Source organism: Nothoprocta perdicaria, unplaced genomic scaffold, assembly GCF_003342845.1.
Source record: "Nothoprocta perdicaria isolate Ctin4 unplaced genomic scaffold, notPer1 scaffold_60, whole genome shotgun sequence".
NCBI classification, from domain to species: domain Eukaryota; kingdom Metazoa; phylum Chordata; class Aves; order Tinamiformes; family Tinamidae; genus Nothoprocta; species Nothoprocta perdicaria.
Genome location: NW_020455866.1, coordinates 2,681,513 through 2,700,677, shown reverse-complemented (window position 1 = coordinate 2,700,677; position 19,165 = coordinate 2,681,513). Strand labels below are relative to the sequence as shown.

Sequence of the window (19,165 nt, the reverse complement as noted above, 5' to 3'; positions counted from 1 at the left end):
TTTTTTTAAAAAAAAAAACCTTAATCTTATTATCACTTATTTAACACTTTAATAAATTCATATGCTACTTTCTACATCATTCTGCATGCAGGGAAGTCTAGGACTAGACAAATAAAATTGTGGACTGAGGGCAAAATAATTCATGTGTCAGTTACATGTAAAAGTGTGATATGTCTTCTATGAGGAGAATAAAAATAAGTGTGACTCATCCACTCTCCTTATTCCCTTATTTTAAAAGTATATATAGTAATTAGTTAAAACCATATAGTAACGTGCTGCTTTTTAAGAGAAGAAGAATCTTCATAAAATATGGATGACACTTTAAAAAATATACTGTGGCTAAACTGAAATATTCAATGAAAACAGCTATTTTGTATGAATCCGGTAGCCAATACATTGTAAAAGTAATTAATGCATCTGGACAACAATTTCAAAGCCATTTGTTGTCAACAGGATTCTTCATATTGTCATGAAGTAGTTTGGGATTGGAGTTAATCCCTTTAAAAATCTTATCTACCTTTATTTTTTAACTGATTTTATCAATGCTTTCTAATACTTAAAAGTAATTTATTTTTGCCTCAGCTACAACTGTGCTGAGATTGTCACTAGACAGTTGCAAAAGGTCCCATGAAGCACTAAGCTTGAAAAATGAAGAAAAAGAATGAAAAGAAGACATATATTTTCTCTTCATTTTTTCCATCTGTGGCTTAACTTTCCAAAACCCATTTTATCTCTGTAGCAGAGAAGTCCTACACTAACCTCTGTACTCCAGGGATGACTCTACCATGTTTTCCTGGGTGCATCAAATGCATTGTGTTAAACTGAAACATCATTAGAGATTGTCTTTTCATTCTGTTCGTACACAGTCTCCATCATATGAGTCTTAATTGAAAGCAAGATGCTACCCTAGCCATGAATAAAAAAAATAATGGTCATAGAATCAGAGAATCCTTAAGGCTACCTAAAGCACATGGCACAGGATTGCGTCCAAGCGGCTTTTGAAGATCTACAAAGAAGGAGACTCCACAACCTCTCTGGGCAGCCTGTGCCAGGGCTCTGGCACCCTCACGGTCAAGAACTGTTTTCTTAAGTTCCTGTGGAACTTCCGATGCTTCAGTTTGTATCTATTTCCTCTAGTCCTATCACTGGCTACCACTGAAAAGAGGCCAGCCCCCTCTTCCTCACTGCCTCCCTTGAGGTATTTATAGACACTGATCAGGTCCCCGCTCAGCCTTCTTTTCTCCACGCTGAACAGACCCAGCTCCCTCAGCCTTCGCTCATAGGGGAGCTGTTCCAGGCCCCTGATCATCCTCGTAGCCCTGCGCTGGACTCCCTCYAGCAGCTCCACGTCCCTCTTGTACTGGGGAGCCCAGAACTCCCAAATTACCAATTACCCAAATGGTAATTTATTAAAGTTTGTTTATAGAGTATTTCCATTTTTTTCCTGATATTATTGCTTACATAGTAGGTGCCCTTAAATACTTCTCTTGAACAAGTCTACAAGAAATATCTGTCAAAAATGCTACTCTCTTCAAGAGTAGAGAAGTAGAGATATTACTGTCTCTAGAGAATGTTACTTACTGTCATAGTGAATTTTCCAGTGCAATAGAATCTTTGTGGAAAAAGTCCACATGTGTACAGCAACTCAATCCCCTCAATCCAAGATACTCAATCCCTGGTTCTTGAAATTAAATGATAATCTAGGTTATCATTATTTGATAACATTCTGTAGTGAGGATAAAGCATTTTTGTATTCCTACACATGTAGGCATAGAGACTCTGTGTGCATGTATATAAGTAAACATACATGACAATATAGAAACAATTTACTACTTAATATTTCCTACTCAGCAAAAACATTACTCTGCATTATTTATCTCATTAGTTCTAATCATATAGGGAATTAATCATATAGCAAAATACATGAACTATACCCCTATTTTAGGTAAAAAGCTTCATTTTACTCTATCTGCATCTATGAGTACTAAATCTCAGGCATTTATTTATATGGTAAGTATTGCACATTTTTAAAAAGAAAAGTGAAATTGAAAACTAAAATAAATAACTAAAATAAAATAATTTTCATCAGGTTAACAGCTATGTATTTGATAAATAAATTTGATAAAATGATTTCAAAGACAAATATTATCCTGATTTTAATACAAGTTACAGTGTTGCTAGATTTAAAATCAAGAGCTGCAGTGCTGGCAAAGCATTAAAGACAGGTTTTGAACTGGAGATGTTATGTGCTGTGGTGAAGCTGAGGGAAGACAAGGGTAACCAGGGAACTTTAAGCCAGTTTGTACAAACACTCAGGTGATAATTTTTTTTTTTTTATCCTCGCTATCACTAGTTATTTTTATGGGACAGAAAATACAAATAGTTATTACTTATATTTTATATTAGAAAAAGGTTATCATCCCTTTATTTTTTCTCTCTACCCCCCGATCTTGTGTGCTTTCAAACTACAAAGTGACTTCACAATCTTTTTTACACTATAAAAGAAGGTTAGGAAAGCACTGCTTACAATGCAGCTCAGCATTTACCAAGTCTAGTAAAAGAACTATAACAAACATCAAAAAAACCTAAAGCTGAGTTTTATTTCATGCCAGATGTTCAAGCACTACATTCAGACATAAGGAGGAGATTAAAAAATAGATTTTTCCCACATAAAATGAATAATATATACTAAATATCTTCCATTATTAAGTGCAATGAAAAACAGATCCAATATTAACACAAAACATGTTTTAAATGTCAATGTAGGAGTTTTCTACAGTTCAAAACAGTTGCTACCATTATCCTTTGCATTTCAGAATAACAGTTGCTTACACTAAATGTATCCCCAAAACATCAAAATTTTCCCTGGTTGGTAGCGGAGAGAAGAAGGGGAAGAAGGTTCACTCACTTCATAAAGGCATCTTTGACAAAGTTTTCATAAATGGCTACAACCCTATGACAAATAAAAATCTAACGATGCAAATATGCAAATAGTCACAGATTTCATTATTATGCATTATTATGATATTCAGCTTGGAATATCGCAGAATGCAAGAATGCAGTTGGCTATAGAAAGACCCCTGTGTTTATGTAATAACTGTGATAGAAATTAGAATGTTAAAGTGATCTAGATACAACTTGTTTGTTTATGAAGAATTTTCTCTTACTGCAGCTAAAAGAACAACATTTATGATAATTATTTTTGCTTGAATGTGAAATAGATTGATTTCTGTTGCAGTGATTTTAGCAGAGATGTGTCCTTAAAACTTTTGATATTCTCTCTTAGGAGAGAAAGACTGAAGGACATCTGTACAAGTTAAGTTCTGAGACAGTGATAAAACCATATAAATCCTGTAAACTTTGACCAGTAGAAGTGTTCTGGTCAAAAATGAGGCCCAAATTTATCATTTTTTCAGGTTGATTTTCCTTCCCCTCCTGCTGTCTGTCCTTTAAGCACACAGTCCCTTCAGTGCAGTTTTCTTAACAGAGTATCTTTTATTTTAATCCTCACCTCAAACATGGTCTCCATTTACACCTTGGCCTCTTGCTAGATCTCATTACAGTAACAAATACTCCATAACCTGACCCAGGGCACTTCATTTTTACTGAAATCACCCTAACTTGTGATATACCAAATAAAAAGTCAAAGAGGTGCTTGAGTGGAAAGTCAGGCATTTCACAACTCAGGGAATATTCATCAACAGACTATCTTTTAAATATGTAACAGACACATGCAGCCTGCCCTTCTCCTCCCTGTTCCTCTTCTCTTTAATTTCTATTACTAGGGTTTAAGCAAAACTAATTAATTCTTCAGAAAGTTGTGGTCAAGAAAAATAATTGCTATTAAAGTTCTGGTACAACACTGGCTTCCCAAAGAGAGCCACACAAAGAAGTCTGACAAGAAAAAGCATGTTAACCCTATCAAGGCAAAGGATATAACTAGCGAATCATTAAACCCTGAATAATGGATGCTGATATGAAACGAACTTATATTTGATCTCTATTTCTCTCTTTTTTTTTTTTTTTTTTTATTTTATGAAGCACTTACTGAGGGTTTCCATAGTAACAAGTGAGCTAATTTTTCATTTTAAAGCTCTTTCATGCAGTTAACATACAAATGAAATGGGGTGATTGGGACAGAATACTATTCCTGCTTTTCTGCTGTATTTAACCAGTGCAAGGTGGAATAAAACAGGGTTTTCAAGGAGACAGACTTATTTTTCCCTCATCTATGAGAACATTTAAAAAAGTTTATGATTTACTTACATCTTTGGTTTCTGCGTTTGCTCTTGTACATAGTCATTTTGAAGAAATTCCACTTTCTAAGAAGCAATTGCTTGAATACAGAGACAAAAGAGATGAGCTCAGGCTTCTGCTTTGCAGTGAGACAGTTGCTCACTGACAGAAGGTAACCAGCAATCTCTCAGAGAAAGGCAGGGTAATACCATTCTCCTAAAATCCAGGGGAGATGCTACATTCTGCCTTAGAAAGGCAGAAAATATAAGACCAAATACAGTTATTTTTATACCTTTTCCAATGTATTTTATACCAGTTAATAAAATCCTGAAAGCATAAAGAATCATATAATCACACAGTTGTTTAATGTATTATTTGCTACTCTGTCATCAAGATTTCTCAAAAAGCCATGATAAAACTAAAATGGCATAAATACCTTCATGAACACAGTAAAACTAACTTTTAATTGGGAGATTCTTAGAATTATACATAGTGAGGAAATTAAAAATATTATGGACTAAATCTTCAAGCAAAATTATTATGCAAAGAAACAGAAATCAATATATGTTGGTCAATGTCATCCTGATTGCTGTCTTGAACTCATAGGTTTTTAGAAAACATAGAAATATGAACCTTTCTTTCATGCCTATGTAGACTTCTGATTATTTCTATTTGTTAATTATTTGAGATACTGAAGTAAAATTCTGGAATTTGCTCATTTTTATAACAAATTTATTACCTTCTAATCTATTAAATCACAAGGTCATGAGGAAAAAAATATAAAATTAAAGAAAGCATTACATGATCTTTTACATATCTGCATGTCATGTCTTCTTTACAGAGAACTCAGACATTTTCTTAAAGGGAATGAATGTGGAAAGTAGAAAGAATACTTTCCCAAATTAGTAATGATAAGCAATCTCTAAAGAACATTGATCTACTGTTATTTTCTTCAAAAGAAAGCTAAAAGAAATGTCACACTTGACACTGAACTATAAATCTCTACTTGCTTCCTTTTTTTTCTCTCAATTTTTTTGTTTATAGCTCCAGTAAAGCTATTTTTATTTTTGCACAGTATCATTTATTTTTCCTTTCAGTTACTCAGTTGCTCAGTATTTCATATAGGCACACGATTAACACGTATCTAGCTTCTGAATTGAAATCTTTATATTGGCTCTACTCTTCTGTTCTTTTCCCCTTCTCTGTCAAAACCTGACCACATATCTTTTCATTTGGATGTGTATCAGCTTAACTGAAGATAAAATGCAGTCTATAGAAAGAGAAAGCACTCGACAATTTTTTTTTTTTTTTTTTTTTTTTTGTGTGTGTGTGTGTGTGTGTGTGTGTGTGTGTGTGTTGTACCTTTCAACTACAATCTGAAAATGTCAAAATGTTCGCAGCTGAAGAGACGCTATCTCTGCTGCGGAGGTCAGCAGGAAGGCGGGAAATTGTAAAGTAAGGTTCAGCAAAAGGAAGGAAGAATTTTGGCTAAATCATTTTAAAATAGCAACAGACAGAATGTCAGTGCAGAATTAAAAAGTTACGACATGCCATATACATAAATACCAATTAATTTATTTCCACAGATGTCAGTATTTCTGAAGCAAATTATACATCCTGCAGCTAATCCCCCAGTTTACCTGCTTCATTTTTTCCTCTGAGTTAATTCCAGCTGAATCCACTCTGTGGTCTGACTCACATCCCAGCAGAACATAACAAGCATAGGTGAGCAGCATATCTCATTGCAACAGTATCACCTGACGGTCCTTAGGTTTACTACCTCATAAAGTTGTCTTTGCTGCCTTTTCTTGCTCTTACTACTTTCAACTGGAGGATTTAATCTGTATAATTCAGTTCAAATTTTTCTTCTTTCCTTATTGTGATGAAGTATTCTTAAGTCTTKTTTTCTCTGCCCATTTTAGTACTTCACTGCAAGATTAATTCCTATCACTTACCATAAATAGCAAATTTGTCTTTTTTTAAAAAAAAATAAATATTCTAAATAATGTAAATATTTTCAGTTTGATGAATCATTATAGGTCTGCTGACTTAAAACCAAAAAGAATTCAGGACAGTACCTGCATGTGCTGGCTAACTTTGAGTGGGGACAGCAGCCTCCTATTTGTCCATGTTACTGTTCTTTGTTGGAAAAGTTTAAAATTAGTAAAGTAAAAATAGTAAAGTAAAAAAGGGTCATACTATTGCAGCTATAAAAAAAAAAGTGTCATAATCTTGCATATGACTGGTTAAATATAATACTCTTGGTGACTTGCAAAGAAATGAATGAAACCCTTCAATAACAAAAATCACCTAATCACATACTTTTTTTTTTTCCCCCCCAAAGCTACAGCTTCAAGAATAATTTTTAAAAATTCAAAGTATTCTTACAATATTATTAAAATAGTCTATGGAAATATTTACCTCACTCTACAAGTGATTTTTATATTAARTAAATAAAACTATCTTTACCAAGAAATGCTATGCCTAAATTAACATGTCTAGATAAAACATCAGTCTATTTATTCTGTTACAAAACTTAAGTAGGTGTTGCAAATGAAAGGGATGATCTAAATATGCATTTCACATGCTTACAAATAAAAATAAAGATCAAGTAGTTTCATCAATGTGGTTCAAGAGGCAATACAGATGGCTTGCATTCCTGAAGCAGAGGAGAAAAATGAAGACTGATGAGAGTGCCACAGCAGAAAAACTTGATTAATGTCACGTTTAGGTAAAAAGGCTCGTCAGCTGCCTAAACACTGACACCTAGAACTATTTTGATGCCGTAGGGCACGTAACCCGCATGGTGCTAAAAGATATCACATAGGGTTTATGAGAGAGCTATAAAAAAAAAATCTTATATTCTGACCTTGCAGGATAGACAATATTTCCAGATTTTTCTTAGTTTTTATTTATATTACCATTGTTTCAAAGTGGTCTCAACATGAACTGTCACATTGCCACTTGCCTTTGCACCAGGGGATTCATCTGTATGATGGTGAAACAGTATAGAGACTACAGAAATCATTCCAAGATCTTTTTTTGGCGGATTTCTCAACCTCTGACTGCTTAACTGCATCCAAGGTAACTTTTGCAAGTAGAGAATATGGGATTATCAACCCTAAATGTTCAAATATAACTATTTCTGTTCACAGAATCGTAATCTTAAACTAAAAAAAAAAAAAAAAGATTTTACATCAAAAATGTATTTGTGTGTTTCTTTGTTCCTAAGCATTTTCAAAAGACTATTGTAATGTTTCCTGCAGATGTAAGGTTAGAATTGATATCTGAATGTATGGAAGTCAAATCTCTGTGTAAATAAGTAAGTAAAATCTCTGTGTAATAGTAAGATGGTTATTTTAAAGAATCATAGAGGATTAGGATTTCAGAACAGGTCAGATAGCTCTGAGGAGCCTGCCTAGGGGATGGTCTTAATGACATCCTGTACATTTCTCGAGCCTTTCTGCATCTCCTATCTCCAGATATATCCATGGCCCAGCACTAGCCAAGGTTTTGTCTACATTAGTCCTTCAGCATACCTAATGCTCTTGGAGAATTCCTGACTGGGAAAATACTAGCCCAACACTGCAAGTATTTACGTCAATCGATTTCAAGCATCTAATGGTTATGACCTACTTTTAGGGAACCCAGGAAGACTATTCTTCACTATTGAGAATGGAGGGGTTTCTCCAACTAGGAATAAGATTATCTGAGCTTGACCCCTGCTCTTAATCACTTGTTTCACTGACCATTGAGAACCTAGACAAATCGGTCACCTAAATCAGACACCTAAGGATACTCTTCAGAGATTTCAGAGTTACATCGTATCATCAATTACATTTGGGTAGCATACATAAAATTCAGAGTAGCTACAATATATGTATACATTGGGAGACAGAACTTTTGACTTTACACTTAAGAGCAATGATTTTACACCAAAAGAAGCTCTGCAGCTCAGAATTTGACAGAGAGAGAACTCTRTGCTCTAGAGAGGTTTGATATCCTCCCAACTTCAACTCCCTCCTCATTATTCAGACTCTATAATATTTGAGGAGAACTTGGCCAAATCTGTTCTGTTCTTGGTTCCAAAAAACGAATAATGCAGTTATGAGTACTTGATAACTCTTTCTTTTTCTAATAAAATGCTGTGCACAGTATAGGTCCCCTTAGACTGGAAGCAATAGCATAAAGCTTTCTCTTCCTCAGTCTGAGGAACATTTAATTATTATTTTAAAACAGATATAAAAAGCTATTGCTATTCCTCTCTAAAATGTCTGGGGGAAAAAAAAGAAAAAAAAAAATCCATGATGGAAAACCACATTTTCCTTTCTGCTTTAGCAAGTGAGAAATCCATATCAAATGAATGCCATTTTGACTCCTTTCATTTCATTTCAACACACAGTAATATCCAAGTTTGTTCTTTATTACATTAGACCAGTTTCTTCTTCACAACTTGTTCATGGCTGATTTCTTTCCTTTCTTCCCTCCTTCCTTCCTTTCTTTTCTCCAGTATTTGGGTGGTAGGTTATTTTTGTTTTGTTTTTATAGTCTTGGCATCTTATTTTGTCTGCAATTTGATTTTCGTCAGATTTTATCTAACTCTTACAGGATTTCATTTATTTTGCTACTTAGTTTGACCTAAAGTTTGGTTGACTATTCATCAATTTTATTCTATCTTGTTGAGATTGCCCCCATCTTTCAACAATTTTTTTTTTTTGGTGATTTTCATGCTCTTTCTGAACACCTGTTTGACAAGAGCATTCAAACAGTCTGAAGGAATTGTCTACTTCAAAATTATCAGATTATGGGATTAAAGCACTTCCATTTAAATGCGTAGAAGCTTTGTGTCCCAAATGGCTTTCTAAAATTAAACCAAAATTCTATTCAAGAATTCCATTTCTCCAGGATTTACATTATTACAATTCAGGAAATACAAATGCTATATAGAGGAGTGGCCTGTATTATTCACAAATTTTCTTAAAAATATATACATAACAGTTTTATACTTGGAAACATATATACTTAATACAAAATTAAAGAACGATGACTATCAGTTTTATGATAGCAATTTTTTTTCTTTTCGTTATTTAATAGTAGACTATGAATTAGTCAAATGATTAGTCAAAACTATCCTAAGAAGTGTAAAAATAATATTGGAAAATTTAACAATTTTTAACCAGTTGACAGATTTTTAATCCTACTATAGAACTGGAAGAAAGTCAGTAGTAATAAAAAGTAATAAAAGTAATTAAAAAAAAAAAACAAACTTTTTTATCTGGGTAAGTGATGATGCCCTCAACAGACACCAATTTCCCTAGTCTCTGAGTTGGTAGATACTACAGGACTTTGATAAGGTGAAAGGCTGGACAAGTCACAGATGTAGACCAAAAGCAGATCTGCTGATTAATAGAATGTTTCAGCTTTTCATAGCAAATTGCAATGAGCAAATGCCTAATGGTGGATTTAATCACAACATTTACACTTGGACTAGAAGATCTCCAGAAGTCCCTTCCAACCTTGACCATTCTGTGATTCTGTGATTTCAGACTTAGGTTTAATACTGTGTTAATATTGCATTTTGCAATATAGTATTCTGTGAAATCTTTCATGAAACTCACAATATTCTGCACTTTATTTTTCTAGAAATTATAATAAGGTTGGAAGGGACCTCTAGAGATCTTCTAGTCCACCCCCCCTGCTGGGGGGTGAAGAAATAAATATGTTCAAAATACATTTTCAGTTTTTAGTTCTGCATCCAATATGCTTGTTTTTCCCTTTCTCCACATTAAGGAACAAGGAGGACCTGAGAAAGTACCTCTTGTGAACAAATTAGGCACTTTAAACATCAATTTAGTACAAACTGATGGTATTTCACGATTCAGCCTATGAACAGCTGCTTCTTCAACATTTCATTTCAGACTAATGTTTTTATAAAAACAGTCAAGATAAAACTGAAAAGGTTCCACTTTCTTTTCTCACTGAATGGGATCTCTTTTCTCTCACTGTGTAGGATTCATGACAATTTTAGTCATAATCAGTCAGTGTAATGGCTGGCCTGAGGTGGAGAATAAGTCTTTAACAGAGATGAAAGGTAGAAAAAGGAGAAGATGACTGATTTCTGSAGAGATAAGAAAAAGCTGCTTTATAGAAATCACTGCAAGACCATACCAAAGCAAGTGCAGAGAAAGGCTACCTGAATATGTGTTCTGCAATACACACAGAGAAATGCCATTTTAATTATAGAGATCTGCTCACTCCATGCAAAATATCTGCAGGAATCCAGCTTGAAAACTGCTCATCCTTTTGCCTTCCTGTAGGGCTGCATCGTGTGCATGTGTACATATGTGTGGTGGCAGAGGGGAGGATGGTGTTAAGCTATTAAGTTGCTGTATTACAAGTTATTAATATCTTGATTAATATTTTGATTAGAGTAACAGATAGGCAGAGGAAAGCACCTTTTCCATAAACAGGGCTGCATTTCTGTGGTAGGATTACCTACATTTAGTCTCATAGCTGAATTCATAGATACAGTTTTATAATACGTCAAGTTACACAGCAGTCACTCCAAATATTGCAACTAAATCAAAGACAATTTGAGTTAAATCTATTCTATATGGAAACATACAATTTTCTCTCGTCATAGCAACTCAGTTAATTTGTTTTTGATTTAAAATCAAATAGTTTTTAAATCAAGATTGCTAATGTAGTACAAAAATTTCATTGAAACACTAAAAAAACCCCAGCTACCTCCTAGTCAAAAAGCTTTAAATGTGTTGTTTACACATCTGACAAAAAAAAAAATATATCTTCATAATTAAAAAAAAMCCCTAAACTATTAGTTAAAAACAAAATTATAAGGAAAGACAAAAATCATTATATTTCATAAAGAGGCACATCTCACCAGAATCCACTTCAGAAATACCTCATCAGAAATTATGAGGTATTTCTAAATTCATAAATAAAATTCATTTAGGGATATTTTGCTTATTTCAAAAGCATAACCAATGAGAGATACTTTGAAGACTAGTACTTCTCACCTTGACATTTTATAATTGAATATTGGGTTATACAATGAACTAATTTCACTGATGAAAATAAATACAACAGGTGATTGGGAGTGGGGCAGGACAGGAGTTGAATAGGATGAAYAGGACATCTAGAAAGCAGAACTGTTTTCTCAATGACTAAATAACAGACTAAACTGAGATGTGAGTACAGAAGGTGAAAAACAGTTTACCCCTGTATGAGCTGAGCAGGAAAATTGCTTAATACAAGTTAATACCTTTCCCTAGACACTTTTCCAGAGTTTGGATCCATTTACTGCTGAAGAGAATGGATATGTAACTGTGAAAAACTGGAAAAAAAGCTATATGAARCCTAAGTCTAAAATCACAGAAGCACAGAATGGTTAGTGTTGGAAGGGAGCTCTAGAGGTCATTTAGTCTATCCCCCTGCTGAAGCAGGGACACCGAAAGCACGGGAACAGGTTGCATCCAAGTGGGTTTGGAAGATCTCCAGAGAGAACTTCCTGTGTTTCAATTTATACCGATTACCCCTTGTCCTATCACTAAGAAGAGCTTGACCCCTTCCTCCCTACAATCCCCCTTCAGGTACTTACACATGTTAATCAGATCTCCTCTCAGCCTTCTCTTTTCCAGAGAAAACAGGCCCAACTCACTCAGTCTCTCCTCATACAACAGATGATCCAGTCCCTTAATCATCCTGGTTGCCCTCCGCTGGACCCTCTCTAGAGGGACCCTCTTATCCTGGGGAGCCCAGAACTGCACACAGTACTCAAGGTRCAGCCTCACCAGTGGTGAGTAGAGGGGCAGGATCACCTCCCTTGACCTGCTGGCAACACTCCTCTTAACACAGGCCAGGATCCCRTTGGCCTTCTTGGTCATGAGGGCACTGTTGGCTCATGGGTAACTTRGTGTCAACCAGGACTCCCGGGTCCCTCTCTATGGAGCTGCTTTCCAGCAGGTCAMCCCCTAATCTGTACTGATGCATGGGGTTATTCCTCCCCAGGTGCAGGACCCTGCACTTGTCCTTGTTGAACCTCAGGAGGTTCCTCTCTGCCCAACTTTCAAGCCTATCCAAGGCCCTTTGAATGGAAGCACAGCCCTCTGGAGTGTCAACCACTCCTCCCAGTCTGGTATTATCTGCAAACTTGTTCAGCAAGCGCTCAGTGCCCTCATCCATGYCCTTAATRAACAAGTTGAACAGCACCGGGTCCAGTACTGACGCCTGGGGGACACCACTGGCCACAGGCCTCCAACTAGACTCGGCCCCATTTATGACCACCCTCTGAGCTCTGCCATCCAGCCAGTTCTCGATTCACCTCACTGTGCACTCATCTAGTCCACTCTCCCGGAGCTTCCGTATGAGGATATTATGGGAGGCACTGTTGAAAGCCTTGCTGAAGTGAAGGTAGACAACATCCACGGCTCTCCCATTGTCCATCCAGCCAGTCATCCCATCATAGAAGGCTATCAGGTTGATCAAATGAGACTTCCCCTTGGTGAAGCCATGCTGGCTACTCCTGATCACCTTCTTTTCCTTCACATGCCTACAGATGGTCTCTAGGATGAGCTGCTCCATCACCTTTCCAGGGATGAAGGTGAGTCTGACTGGTCTGTAGTTTCCGTCTTGTCCTTTTTGAAGACTGGAGTGACATTGGCTTTCTTCCAGTTGTCCTGCACCTCTCCCGCTCTCCATGATCTCTCCAAGATGACGGAGAGTGGCTGAGCAGTGACATTTGCCAATTCCATCAGCACTCATGGGTTCATCCCATCCAGGCCCATAGATTTGTGTGCATCCAATTTGCCTAAATAATCCCTAACCCAATCTTCCTCGACCTGTGGAAGGTCTTCCTGTCTCCTGTTTACCTATCTTTTATCTGGGCTCTGTAGTTCTTGAGGGCTAGCCTTAGCAGCAAAGATGAAAGTAAAGAAGGCATTTAGTAACTCTGCCTTCTCTGCATCCTCCATCACCAAGGTACTCTCCCCTTTCAGCAGCAGACTAGCATTTTCTCTAGTCTTCCTCTTGCTGCTGATGATATAGAAGCCCTTCCTGTTGTCTCTGACATCCCTTGCTAACTCCAATTCCAGAAGGCCTTGCTCTTCCTTGTTGCATCCTTGAATTCTCTCACAGTATTCCTATATTCTTTCCATGTGGCCTGGCTCTTCTTCCACATGATGTRTGCTCTCTTTTTCTCATTAAGCTTACTCAACAGATTCTTGCCCATTCTTGCCCCCTCTACTTCTTCTTGTAGGAAAGAAGTCTTGTAGGACTTCTTTCTTGTAGGAATGCACTGACCCTGAACTTGGAGAAAGTGGTGCTTGAAATCATAGCCACGGAAGAAGATTTAAGGTGTCAAATTGTCTGTTCCCTGATTCACAGAATCTTGTAAGGATAAAAAAAAAAGTGAACAAAAAAACCCTCCATCTAGCATGAGAATAATACCTCCTGAAGAAAAAGTCTGTTTAAAACAAATACCTAAAAAGCCAGAATATCTAAACTTTTTTATTATTATTTTTTTAATGTGTTCCCAAATCATTCCTACTCTTGCAAATTTATTTTCTTAGTTAAAGGCTCAGCTAGATGTAAAAAGGCATAATAAACTTTGGATTTAAAGATGAGAAAAATCCTTTTGAAACAATACTCCAGTAAAATAATAGATGTAAGTATTTTATAAAGACAGTATTACTACTTGCCTTATATCTCTAGACAGAAATCCCCCCCCTCATATCCTTAGAATATAAAAACAATTATTTTCTAACTGGCATTCATAGGACCCAATGTGAGTAATATTTAACTATACACGGAGTTCTCCTCCCTGTCRTTACTGAAGACGCAAGGTAACTGTGTAGGTTAACAGCACGACCTTGCATAAACTGCATRACCTTGTTGACTCAACCGAGTTCTAAAAGATAAAGAAGGAAGTGCAAATTCTTCCAAAGGTTTCTTTCCTCCCTGAGAGCAATCACTTACGGAAAAAATACTTGTAATTAGAACACCCTAAAACAAGAGAATTTGCTCTGACGTTTGTCAGGAAAATTAAACTTGGTGGAATGCTAATTAAAATCAGATAGAACTTTAATCCTTTACACCTTAGCAAAATGGTCCACATTTTAGAGTCTCTCACTGAGAGGCACCTAAATCTTACTTATTGGAATACAGATCCAAGTCAGTCTGGATTTGTTTACATTTTGCAAAATTAAAATGCTGATTAGGCTATTTTACTGTCTTATAAATTCAGAAACTGGGATATTTCACTCACAAAARGAAGAGAAGATCCCTGAAAATTACTTATTTCATAAGGGTATAGTATTTTACAATCCTCACATTTAAGAAATTTTGCTTTGGAGAATCAAAGTCCTGATGAACTACTGGATGTTCGAATAAAATGGGCATGAATGGGTTCTATTTAATTTTACTGCCTGACTGAACTCAGTCTCTCACCATTCCTGGTGACTTTATACTTTCGCTGTTATTTTAAAAGTTTAACTCAAGATTAAGGGACTGGAACGTCTGTCGTAYGAGGAGAGACTGAGTGAGTTGGGCCTGTTTAGCTTGGAGAAGAGAAGGCTGAGAGGGGATCTGATTAACATGTATAAGTACATGAAGAGAGAATGTAGCGAGGAAGGGGCCAGGCTCTTCTCATTGGTGGCCAGTGACAGGACAAGGGGTAAGTTCCATCTCCAGGTGAGGAGGAACTTCTTTCCTGTGAGGGTGACAGAGCCCTGGAACAGGTTGCCCAGGGCTAGATGATCTCTAGAGGTCCCTTCCAACCTTAACCATTCTGTGATTCTGTGATTCTGTGATTCTGTTATTAATAAAAAATTTAAAACACATATGATGAAAACTATTATTGATATGATCAGTGATGGCCAGTAAATGAAAAATGAATTCATGTGAAAAATTGAGCTAGAGAGTACTGATGTAAAAATTATTGTATAAACTGGGCACTTTCATTAAGCTTTACTTTGAACATGGAACAATATACTCTGAAGTATTTATTTTCTTTTTTTTTTTGGTCAATATTATACTACTGAATATTTTGAACAGTAGTCAAAATTATATAAATAGCAGATATTGATATAAGCCTGCCAAGTGGATTTTTGAAATTTAGATAAAGTTTCTTAAACAGTCACAGTGCTTCCTACAGAACAGTGCCACAAAGTTCTAAAGGCAGCAGAATATGTATGCTAATTTTTGAAGAGGTCAGCTTTTTTATAGAGATCTAACAATAGGTTCACTTGAGCAMCCCTCATTTAGATTAAGAAATGCTAATAAAATAACTTTTCAAGTATTCAAATATTCAATTACTTCCTGTAGCATTATTAACAATTTACTATTAAAAATAATACCCAACAAATAACTTTTGAAACACCTGGTTTACAGAGAAAGGGAAATAGGATTTTAGTTTTTCAGGTACCATGCAGAAAATAAAGAGTGAAGTTCAAGAATGTAGTATTTTTTATTAGTGTTCAAGACTAAGAAAATTATCAGCTGTTGTAAATTWGAGGTAAATTGTCTGCCTCTGCTGCCTTCATCCATGGATGACTGAGCTCCATGATATGGAATGTTCTACTTTATGCAACATAAATTCGAGAAAATCATCAAAATTGTTTTAATTTAAACTAGCTGAACATTTGGAACACAATTTTTAATTTTCCAGTTTAGTGAACTTAATAGCCTAATCTCTCAAATAGATGAATAAACTCAATCTATAAATGGTACTTCTGGCTAACCATATGACTAATCATGCCATTTCACTGCCCAATCTTTTCTCTTTTGGTAAAAGCCATGCATTGAAAATGGTGAAGAGAATCACTATTCAAATTCAAGAGAATCACTATTACAAAGGATTACTAAACTTCAATATACTGGTTTGCTTCAGAGAGGTAGATATCAAATTTCCCTTAGTAACTGTATCTACAAAAATGATATACCCTGAAATCACTATCTAGGCTCTATCCTCAGATATTGACGACTTTGGAACACCACATGTTAACCTAACTACAATATTCCAGAGGAAAGTAGAACTAAATTGTCGTTATGACAAATTAATCTTTTCTAGTTCTTTGATAAAATATTCTTTTCAAAGTTACAGATAATTAGAACAATAATATTTTAGATGAAATTACACCTATTGAAAWGTTGCCATCATAGACTATTGTGCAATGGGATTGTTCCATTCCATCTTAACAAAAATGCCATTGTACTTCAATGTCTAATTCAATAAAAGCCTCAGTGGCAGTTCATTATAATCCAATTTAAAAAGAGCATTTTCAAACAAATATATGAAGAGGTCTTCAAAGGCATCATTAAACTGAAAAATATGAATGTGTGTAACTATTCTATCTCTGCCTCTAAATGTCTGAGTAATTAAAAAAATAATAATTTACTAATTAAGATTTCTGTTCATTTTTGTATGCAGTTTACTTCCATCAGAGGGCTATCAGGACTGGATATCATATAACAAAATATATTTCTTCCAAGCTCTTACTCCCCGAACTTCAATTTGTATGTAAGTCTAACCTAATTCTAATACACTGGAAATAGTGTGTTTAATCTATGCTATATTAAGACTATCCAATTTCTACACAAAACAATTTTTAGAACAGAGGACCACTTAATCTTTTATCTTAAAATGATCAACACAGCTGAATGGGCACACTAATTCATTCAAACGGATGTAACATTCAATAGAGGATTTAAAATTCCTGTGATAAATGAGAATATAGTTGAAATGAAGATAAAAATTGTAAATTTGAGATTTTCAACCAGTCAAAAGCAAGACAGAAACTTTTTTTTCCTCCATTTCCTCAGATTGGCTGGTTGCAGATCATTATTGAGAATTATCAGATCTCTATAATGCCTATCAGAGGTATTCACTTTCCTGCTCAGATTAACAATTAACTGTTCTGTATTGTGTCTCAGAATTTAAAGAGGAGGCATTTGCAATGTGAATATACTAATAAACAAGGCAAACCACATAACCAAAAAGAAAGGATATTTTGAAAGGTTGAAAGGATATTTACCTTCAAAGCATACGAAGTGGACTGCTGGATAATTAATTTGCTTTGATTAGGATGATTCTTTTGGTTTTATGTGGTGCATCTTGGCCTTTTAAGCAAAATCATCTCAATATTTTCAGCACTCACTGTTCTGCAACGTATTGTTTTGCATGATATTTGGCCTCCTGTTCATRGAGATGATATATTGTGCTCATTCTTTTGCAAGCTGGGGCTGCTCTTCAGCACTAGCACCAAAATAATTTTTTAATCTTGTATATGAAGTTGTCAATGTTATCTGTTACAATAATTTGCCAGACAGGATGAGATAGATGGGATCATTTATGGACATTACAGGAGCTTAATTTATTTCCAGTTTTAACAATGAACTGTCATTCATATTCATGCATATTCTTATAATAATTAGATTTCACTTATTTCATTTTCAAAATTCACTCATTTTTCCATTTATTTSTGTTATTGAGAGAAAAACTGATATAAAAGCTTTATGAATTTACCACAGAGAATTCTTTTTACGTACTTTAAGGAGTTGCAGAGATAACGCACTAGTGACTCTGTGTCAAGCAAGTGATGGGGCAGATCTAATATCACAGATCTAATATAATGCAAGCTAGAGGGAGTGACCTTCAGCTACCACAGTTTGTGTGAAGGAGAAATTAAAAAATATGTATCTTTGAACTTGAGTCTCCAGGTTTTGCTAAGGGAAACTTCAGTCACACAGCTTTAGTGCCACCTACTGACATTTGGGCTTCAACTGCAACTCCCAAAATAAAAAGATGAAAATAAGATTTCCTCTCCTAAGCGACATGCTTAAAGAATACCGATTTTTTAAGTGTTTTCAAAGGGACGAAAGCTTGCTATGTTAAAAACTTGGAGTTATGTTATAAGGATGATGTAGGCATTTTATTTTAGAATATTTTATTTTATTTTAGAAAAAAAAAGTTATGTATTATACATAACCATCAGAAGTGAATTCAATATGCATAAGTTGCTAAAGTTCCAATGCAAGTCTACTCTATGTCTAGTTTGATCTCTTTGGTGCAGTATTTTTGAGTTGAGATACTTCTTTCTTGTCTGAAAATCCTTACACACAAGAAAGATCTTGTTTTTAATCCCATTATATTGAAGAAGGTTATCATTTTAGATGGCAGCTCCAAGTGAGAAGACAACAGAACAACAGTATATTTTTCAGCTGGGAAAACCAAGAGGAGATGTACTGGTAGAAACAAATATATGCGGTTGTTGCCTGACAAGTGTAAGGGCAAAATAGAAGAAGATTTTCTCTTCTTTCTTTTATTTTTTTTTCCTCTCTCTATTTTTCTCTCTCTTTTTCCTGTTTAGACTTTCCATGACTCTATAGATCTGAGGTAGCCTATCRGAATTGAGGGTATAAAGAGATATGGAAAGTTTTTTATGCAATCCTAGTATTTCAGAGAATCCTCATGAAACAGATTACTCTTTTCTGCTCATACTCACACACACACACATCTCATACTTAGATTCACTCAGATTACAGTTTTACTGAAATACTAAGCATGCTGTGTGTAGCAAATAAATTGATTTTGAAGATAATGTAACTTTGCATGATAATCTAGTGATGAACAACTATACCAGTAACACAGAACTCTCTGCTTTGAGGGACAAAAAGGTTTTGGGGAGTGGATCAGACKTTCTATTAATGAAGGCAACTCAAAGGCTAATTACAAATGCTGGTTATTTTTAGTTGAAAACAGAATAAAAATCCACAGAAAGACTTGAGAGAGACTGAAACATCATAGCAACTACACTAACAAATACACTTTCATGCAATGGAAGATAATGTCTGTCATTAAAAAAAAGAAAAAAAAAAAAAAGACCAAGACAGCTGATGACTATTATAAGCTTTT

The 19,165-nt window shown here is 35.2% G+C and overlaps 1 protein-coding gene across 6 annotated transcripts in view; it reads right to left on the bottom strand.

Moving 5' to 3' along the window:
- RALYL (RALY RNA binding protein like) overlaps positions 1–19,165 on the bottom strand; it is a 350,333-nt gene that overhangs the window by 95,561 nt on the left and 235,607 nt on the right. The window contains exon 1 of one of the 6 annotated variants that reach the window (XM_026049677.1): positions 4,267–4,344. The exons of the other annotated variants lie outside the window; for them this stretch is intronic. Coding sequence (XP_025905462.1) covers positions 4,267–4,303 — 37 coding nt within the window. The 5' untranslated portion in view covers positions 4,304–4,344. Of the gene's footprint in view, positions 1–4,266; positions 4,345–19,165 lie in introns of those variants that run through there. 6 annotated transcript variants of the gene reach the window in all.